Below are 9,136 nucleotides of genomic sequence, written 5' to 3'. Positions count from 1 at the left end.
GCCTGTCTGCCACGCGGTCTCCCTCCAACCGTCTGGGCTCAGAGGTACAGCAAACTTTCCTGCCCAAATCCCTGGGTTCCTTTTACCTTTCCAGGGGAGTTCTGCTCTTCCCGGCTGCAAACCGTCTCACCAGCTGAGCCCTTTCGCCAACTCGGGTTGGGTGCTATTAGTTTCAGCTGCTCACTCCATTTGCTCCGGGACACGACCTGGGACGCGTCTGCCTATATCGCCGCCATGAAAAGGGACAGTTTAAATTCATCTGCATTTTTGCTTTTTTGTAGGTCACTTATACTTATTCTCTTCTCTATGCAACTTGTATATGGGGTGAGTACATTAATTAGCTCTGATGGCATGCTGAAAATTCACTTTATTGAATGCATTATTTTTGTTATATTTTTAAACAAGTAGCTCCCTGGGATTCAGTTTTCTCATCTGTAACATGAAGTGTTGGACTAGATGAACTCTAAAGTTTCTTTTATCTTTTACAGTCAAGACTGCTTAGCAAACTGCCTCCAAATGATATTGGAGATATTTTTATTTTATAATATAATCCTTTCTTAAAAACATTTTTTGGAGAGGGCCAGGAAGCAGCTGGGCCACTTCACGATTAAATCAAGAAATATAAGATTAAATTTGAAATTTTAACTCTGGAGTAAGATAAGACTAGAACATTCTGTAATAAGATCTTAGAATCTAAGTTATTAAAAACCAACTTCAGATGTTTTGGGGAAATTCAATGGGCTGCCTGTAACTCAGGCTGATCTTAAGACAGCTGGGCTGCATTAAATAACTTTAGTGAACACATTTCTATCTCATCTCTCCAGCTTGGATCCACCCAATCTAATTCTGTGATGCAAGTTATCAAAGCAAATCAAATAGAAAGCTTCTTTCTGTCCTCTTCTTATCAGTCAGGAGTAGAAGGCATTTGTGTTCAGAAATGGTTCTTGGCTGTGACAATGATTGATCTCTTAACCTAGCCAAGACTCAGTTTATCCTGACTGAAGTAAAGATGATAAGATTTATCCAGCTCAGTTCACATGCACTTGAGAGCATCACCTGCAATCAGAAATGAAAACACACTGAAATATATGTGTGTGGATTTTTCTATTTATCTTACTTGATATCCCTGTTTATTTTTGTATTATATTCTTTTTATTATTATTATTATGAAGGTTTACAGAGTCCTAAATTTCACTTCCTTTGTTCCTTATGTTCCATATGAATGAATTTGGTTCCTGAACCAAAGATCGTCCTGCTCTGGATTTTCCCAGCAGCCTGTGTATGCAGAGATTCTGGAGTTCACACAGGGAGTGGCTATGCTACAGTTGGGTTGTAAAGGTGGAGATATACATTGCTGCAGTATCAATGGGAGGCAATTTAACTTTCAAGATTTTAAGTGCACGTACCTGTTGACACCAAAATTTATCTTTTTGGAATGTATCATACATACTTACATTGGCTTGTGCATAAAGATAAATGCACAACAATACTAGTTGCAGGATATTGTTCAGTAGCAAAAAAAGGGCGATAGTTACATTTCCATCAGTAAAGACTGATTACACAGTTAGAATACTTTGTCTGTAGCCAAGTGTATTATTTTGGCATGATTTTGAAGACATCTGATTGAGTGAAAACAGCAAGGCACAGGAAAATATACCACACCAAAAAGTTGTGTGTGTATGCATGTGATAATCATGTGAATGTGCTTATAAATACCCAGACACCAATTTGAGGAGATCAATTACCTCTAGGAGAGAGAATGGGAGGCCACGACGGAAGAGAAAATGTCTTTTTCCATTATACTCTTTTGCACTATTTGGTGTGGTTTTTTTTAAAAATCATGTGCATATATTATTTGTTTTTCAAAAAAGAAAATAGAGGTACAAATATAGGGCAGATGACTAATCTATAAATTAATAACATTATTTTCTTAAACTTTCTATGCAATAAATATTTATTTAAAAATATCTATCATAAAATGGATCATGACTTTTCCTTTTTTCTCTTTGAAGAAGTTACATTGGTTTTAGAGAATGTCAGTATATTGCCAGTGAGTACAGTATATATTTTGAATGTTGACTTGTCTGAGATAGAGTCTTTATCTTCTTTTAATGGGTTCCTACAATCTGTTTTTTAAGATTCTTCCTCTATACACGCCCCCTCCTTTTCAAATGCTGTTTATTGGGCTGTGTCTAATGTAGAAGAACTTTGTAGAGGCTAAAATCACCTCTTGCTTTTTTCTTCTGTTGGTCCAAGTCAAAGCTTTATATACAACTATTTCTGTTTCTTTATTAGAATCTGCTGATCTATTTTAAATGGATTCTTCTCTGAATGTAATTTTGCTCCCAAATATCTCAGTGATGCTTGGCACAATGAAGTTAAAAAAAAAAAAAACACAACACACACACAAAAAATAAAACAACAAACTTGCCTTTATTATCAAGCCATTGAATCAACTGCCCCTCCTTTTTCCCTGGTTGTTTTGATATTTCACTGAACACATAGTAATGAACCCAACCTCAAATGAACCTAAGTGTTCAGACTAGTTGTTTTAATGCTTTCATGCTGTCCTGATCTGGCCCTGGGCATTTATTAATTTAATTTTCTTTTTTACCTTACCAGGGTTTTGAACTCTATGTTTCTACATCATAAATAACAGAGTTACTCAAAACTCAAGAGGCATCTATTTCTAAAACTTCAAATACATTTTTTAAACTTTAATTATCTAATTGCTTGGCTCTTGTCATGGTTTAAATTTTTATATACTTTCAATGACCCATTAAGAGTTTTGTTTATAAGGATGTCTTTTTATTACTGCTTAATGTAAAGATATTTTCTTTTGGATTGTTTCTGAGCATAATTTTCCTGAAAAAAAAATTCTAAATTATGTGATTGAAAAGGAAAAAAAAAACATGCTAGATAGACTCCTTTCCCTCCCATATACATGTATTTATATATGTGCATATTCATATATATATATATACACATACATATCTATGTACCTACATTGATACATAGTTTTATATATCTATATATCTATATCTACCTATATATAGATATATAGATATATAAAACTTCCATCAGAACTATAAATATTGGTTGAACTGTTTTGTTTCCCATTATACATTAATCTAAAGACTTAAGTTTACAGCCTGGAGTTTAAAACGATCTATCAGTTACAGAAATGTGTGGTTAATACACGCACCTGCAGTGAGTGCTGGGCCTGGCTGGATCGTGCCTTTCTGGCATGTGCGTTAATGCCCTCAGCTCCTGGCACTGGGAGCTGCTTCAGGCACCACTCTCCCAGTCATAGCCCGAGCCAGTGACAAAGCTCAGAGCTCATCTCCACTGCACCGTCGTGAGGAACCCGCCTATGGAAACAGCTCCTCTGCAAATACACTTTTTTGTATTGAAGTGATGGATGACTCTGGGTACAGATAATGAGGATTTGCGAGAGCAGGGGACTAATTTCCCCCAAATTAGTGCATGTGTGTGTTTGGGGGAGCATTTAAGTTAAGAAAATACACGAGTCTTTAAAGAGAGTGTTGAAGAAAAGTCAGGGAAAGTGGGGAAAGTGCCCAAATTATTTAAGTTCAGGAGCTTTCTGGTTGAGAGACACCTTGGAGGAACGATCCTGAAGCATCAGCAAATTGTAGGAAGAACAATTTTTTGCCAGAATGTTGACATAAGAGGGACTCCATGAAGGAGACACGCCCTAGCTGATCTTGGAGGTAAAACAAGAGTCCTGAAAAAGAAAAGAAGTCAAACTTATACTTTGAATTAGGCATCATTGTGTACTTATATTTACCCTAACTACACAGTTTATACTCTCCGATCATCCACAACTTAGTAAATGAATCTTAAACTGGAGAGAGAAATGCCGAAGGTTCTGGTGAAAGCCAGTTAGCTGACATATTGTATCCTGGCCCACACAGACTTTTGCTCACAAAGTCATCAATCCTCTTTTTTATCAAGCCACAAGGTAAAGTCTCTGCCTTTTTACCTATCGCTATTAGTCCCTTATTTTCACAGACTCAAAGGTAAAGGTATACTCTGGACTCCTCATGAGTCAGGCAACGCAAGCATGCTTTTTGTAATGTGTGTATCACGTAGGCGGCTAAGGAATGGGTTGCATGTACTGAATCAGATGTTTCACCTTCCAGAGTGGAAAGAAGTTCACTCCTTGTGGAGGGAGAGATTGCTCTGTCTGCCAGTGCTTTCCTGAAAAGGGGGCTCGGGTAAGTGATATAAACACCCACGGATGCTGGGGGAGGGGAAATGGGCAGGTACTAATTAAAGGGCATAAAGTTTCAGTGAAGCAAGTTGAGTAAGCTCTAGAGATCTGCTGTATAGCCTTCTGTCTATGCTTCCTTAAACATTTGTTGAGAGGGTTAAGCTAGTGGTAAGTGGTCTTACCACAATAAATGTTTTTAAGAAATCAACATGGACAGCATTCTGAATTTTGAGCCATTGGGAATATTTAACAGTAAGTAGCCCTGGATTCTCAGCACATTCTGGTAGTTGGCAATGTTTGCATCTTTTATAATCAACGTTCTGTACATTCTGATAAGCAATCCCAATTACATTAGACCATGCTTAGCAGACAGTCTGGGCAGCAGTGTTTCACCCAGTGATTTGCTAGCTGCAGAAGGGGTCCCATTGTTAAAGGAAACATTCTGGGTGGCTCTCTTGATACTCATGTTGCATATCAGCATTTTAAAGGCTCTGAGAAGGGCTGCAGTTAGTTTTGTTTGTTTTTTTAAAGCTTGTTTAACTTTGTTTAAACTAGTGTTTCCAGACATTGGACTATAAGACTCTTTTTTGGATAACACCTGTTGAAATGCTGTGGAATAGTGATCTATAATAAAAGGAATAGTGGCATTTCTCACATATTTCTCCTGTGCCAAGCACTGACTTCTCACAACAACTCTCTTATAGTCTTGTACTGACCTTTCGGTGCAGAAGACGGAGGCACAGAGCCCTGCAGTGTCTTGCTCAAGTCCACCCAGAGTGGTGCTTTTGATTACTGCACTAGACTCTCTGGTCTTGAATGCACAAGAACCCTCTTGGGTACAGTGGATCTATTGGGCATTTATAAAACTCTCCCTTATATTGTGGCAGCACCAGCTGGCAGCCCACTAACTCGTTTGTGTGAGAAAATTAAATCAAAAATTCTTTTGATTAAAAATACTTCCACAATCTTATAGGGAAGGAGTGTGTTTCAGAAGCTTTGGACAGTGTTTGAGGCAGAGCGATGATTCTGTTGAAACATGTCCAAGTCGATCCTATGGGGCTGGGCATGAAGCTCTGAAAGCACAATTCGGTAAAGATCAGTCGATAAGGACTGAAATATTATTGTCCTGAGAGAAAGGACCATATGTTTCTCCCACAGCATCTGTTTATCTTCACCTGGTAGGTGTGCAATGTGTATGGGGTTCCTTTGTCCATCAACTGCCTTATTGAGCTTGGGGCAATCCCTTCTTTTAAGCTGTTTAGTGTCTTCTTCAGTACTTCAAAGATTTCAGTGATCAGAATTTATCATGAGCTTTTTCAAGCCACTTTATGACATAATTTTTAATTTTTCCTTACAGTTGACATATAATACAGTATCAGTTTTAGGTATACAACATAGTGGTTAGACATTTATGAAGTGATCTCCCCAATAAGTCTAGGATGCACCTGGCACCATACATAGTTTTTACAATATTATTGGCTGTATTCCCTATGCTGTACTTTACATCTGCCTGACTATTTTTATAATTGGCAATTTTTACTTCATGAAATAATTTAAAAACAAAAGGTGCAAGCTTCCAGTTTTAGCATAAGTCCTGGGGCTGTAATGCGCAGCGGGTGACTGTAGTTATTAACTGTTCTCTGCATTTGAAAGTTGCTAAGGAAGTAGATCTTAAAGATTCTCATCACAAGAAAAAAAATTGTTAGCTATATGCGGTGATGGCTATTAACTAGACTTATTGTGGTGATCATTTTACAATATATACAAATATCAAATCATTGTCTTGTATACTTGAAACCAATATCATATTATATGTCAATTATAACTCAATTTTTTAAAAGTAGGGACACTAAAAACTAGCACTCTAAGAAATGCTTTAGCCTTTTCCATGTAAATACACACATTATTCAGGATAAAAAGGCTGGTTTTTGTGACATTGTTAATATAAACATATTAAGATTGTATACATAAAAAAGAAAAGAAATCAGTGCATCTAAATGTGAAGACTTTTTGAGCTTGAGACCCTAGAAATATGGATTGATCAGCTCTGTGGCAGGAAGGGGATGGGGCACCACCCAACAGAGAGGACCAGTTGCTTGGATAAAGCCAGCTTGGTGTGGTCCTCCGATTTAAATGAGGCTGAGAGTTGTTTTATCAGGGACATTTGGCAACATTTAGAGACATTTGTTGGTTGACACAACTGGGTGGAACAGGGTGCTACTGGTTCTAGTGGGTGGAAGCCAGGGACTCTGCTCAGCCTCCTACCACGCACAGGACAGTCCCCACACCAAAGACTTTCTGTCCCCAAATGCCAATAGTGCCAAGGTTGAGGGACCCTGCCCCAATCCTACAACAGCTTGTAAGGCCACTATAATATTATTTGTCTGTCAATACAAGGAACAGAGTTTCCAAGAGTTTTAAGTACTTGCTTGTATGGGGAAGAAGCAGGGCACACACCTGGTGTCTGGCTTCCACCAGCATTTGCCCCAGGATCAAGTTGAAGATGATTACACAAAGGTTCAGACGTCAGTTCTAGTCATAACTTTGTGAGCTCTGGTGGACATTTCAAGCTGCCCAAACCTTGTTTTTTTCATATTTACACCGTGGCTCCTTTCTTCTCAGTTTCCTTGGGCTCTTCAACAGTCAAAAGTAATTGCATATGTCGAGGGTGTACTGTGTGTCCTATAACACAGTCATCAGCCCATGGTTAGGAGGGCTCCCGGCACAGGCTGCTGTCGGTGTCCCTGATTCTGGGTGGTCAGGGATTGCTGTGTGCGGAACACTGGTCAACCTCTGGCCTCCCTGAGACAGATGGTCCCATGAGAAGGCTGCAAGTTGCTGGGGAGTCTACCAGCTGGGAATCCGGGAGCGTGACTTGTGCATAACTGGAGGTGGTTTGGGAGGCGGGCTTCCCACGTCCTCAGCAGCCAGCCAACTAGCATACCATCTCTTGTGCCGTGTTTGCAGCTCAAGGTGGGCTATAAAAATAGGAAGATACCGAATTCTGGAGGTTAGAGCATCTGTTCAAGGCAGCACAGCTATTAGGAGCTTAGCCAGGCATTTCTAAGAAAGACTATGTACTCTTGATGGCTTACTGCCTGAGAGAGGAGTTTGTTCAAGCCCCAAGTCAAAGCTGCTGTCTGTGTCTAAAGCCATTGTGGGAAGCCAGGCTGCCCCCACCCTGGAATGACTGAGGTTAGGGTTTTAACTGGGCACTGAAGCTTAAGGTTGATGTGGAGCTGGGACATGTCCAAGGGCAGCTCCCCCAATGCCTACAGAATGAAGTTCAGTGTCACCAATGTACGACTGGAGGTTGAGTCTAACCTCAATAAGTGTTTCATCAGTAATCACTACTGCTTCCCTCTGATCCTCTCCAGCTGTCAGTCAGGCCCTTTACCCTCCCTTGAACATAGTCTGAACATTCTCACTTCTCTGCCCTTTCTACTTCCAGTCTGTGTCTATCTCTCCTGCCCTCCCCAAAGGAACTCAGTGGAGATGCCTCCTGCCCCCATAAGCCTCCTGCCTAGTCCAGCCAGTGTGGATGCTCCCTGGGGGCACCTGCTTTCCTTCACTTCTCATACCCTGATGGTGCCTCCTGCCCATAGTGGACACTGTAGAAATCTAAGTTGCCTACTTTTGTTTCTCCCCTTTGAGAATGGGGGTGGGGGTCATTTTTTGGTACTTCTTTGAGATGATCATATTAGGTGGCACCTAAAAGGTAGTTAATATACATAAATTAATAAATAAACTTCAGACTCTAGCTTGGATAGGGTTCAGGATCCTGAGCTGGTAGACTGGCTGCAGCGTGGGTGTAGCATATGTCGAGGGTGTACTGTGTGTCCTATAACACAGTCATCAGCCCAAGGTTAGGAGTCAGTCACCTGCCACATCCAAGAGAAGGGGAACGGAATTAGTGGGGAGTATCTCCCCCAGTCTTCCCCGCCCCCACAGCACCTAAATCTGTTATTAAATGAGGCATCGCACATATTTCAAATTCCCTTGTGAATTTCAGGTAGGGCCAGTAATGAGCACTTGGTGCAGCAGCAACAAATATGACCACAAACTTGCTGCACTTGGACCTTGTAAGGGTTCAGTAGCATCCCAGAAAGAACTGGAGTCTGAGGCGGTCTCTTTCAGGATGGAGCCCTCACCTGGGAAATAAGAGTTTGTATCAGAGGGCTGGTCCTGCTCCTCGCATCTCTAGCAGCCTGTGGAGCTATGATAAGGGGCATGGCTTCTATTACGTAATGGCTGCTTAATTGGCTTCCCCAAATATATTGACTGTCATAGCATCTCCCCAAACTCCATGATAATCCCTTTTTAAGGATGTGATGAGGTGGTGTTGGGAAGAATTTTAAATTATTCATGATCAGTTTCAAGGGAGAAAATGTCTCTGTTCTTTGATGATTATCTCCTTGCAGGGAAAATCACGTTTTTATAGGCTAGGATCAAACCTTTTAGAAATTCTGCTTTATGGCTAGCATGGTAATAAAGACACTTTCTCTAGTTTTTTTCTAAAATAAAACATATCGAGAAACTAAGATGGTGGCATAGATAAACACCAGGAAATTGCTGCCTCCCACAACAATTGAAAAATAAAACAAAAACACAAAACGGACATCATCCAGAACTACAGGAAGGCTGGCTGAGTGTAAATTCTACAACTACAAGGAAAGAAAAGCACACTGAGAGCCAGAGGAGCTGTGGAAGTAAAGTGCAGAGGTACGGGGTTTCTCTCGCGTGGATAGTGGCTGGCACCTGAGGGCTCGGTTGTCTTTTTAAATCGGGAGGGAGTGACAAGCTCCCGACTGCTCTGAACTCCGGTTCCGGGAAGTCTCTGGGGACCCAGGACTCATTCGGGGAGAAACTGGACTGTCTGGCAGCGGGCGAACTTGAGGGTGG

The 9,136-nt window shown here is 40.6% G+C and overlaps 1 protein-coding gene across 1 annotated transcript in view; it reads left to right on the top strand.

Moving 5' to 3' along the window:
• Positions 1–9,136, top strand: part of COL4A4 (collagen type IV alpha 4) — a 112,718-nt gene that overhangs the window by 16,514 nt on the left and 87,068 nt on the right. The window contains exons 3-4 of the mRNA XM_015563696.1: positions 282–324; positions 4,164–4,238. Of these exons, the coding sequence (XP_015419182.1) occupies positions 282–324; positions 4,164–4,238 (118 nt within the window). The remainder of the gene's footprint in view (positions 1–281; positions 325–4,163; positions 4,239–9,136) is intronic.

The sequence above is a fragment of the Myotis davidii genome, unplaced genomic scaffold (genome assembly GCF_000327345.1).
Source record: "Myotis davidii unplaced genomic scaffold, ASM32734v1 scaffold575, whole genome shotgun sequence".
Taxonomy (NCBI): domain Eukaryota; kingdom Metazoa; phylum Chordata; class Mammalia; order Chiroptera; family Vespertilionidae; genus Myotis; species Myotis davidii.
This window is presented reverse-complemented; position numbering and strand designations above follow the sequence as displayed.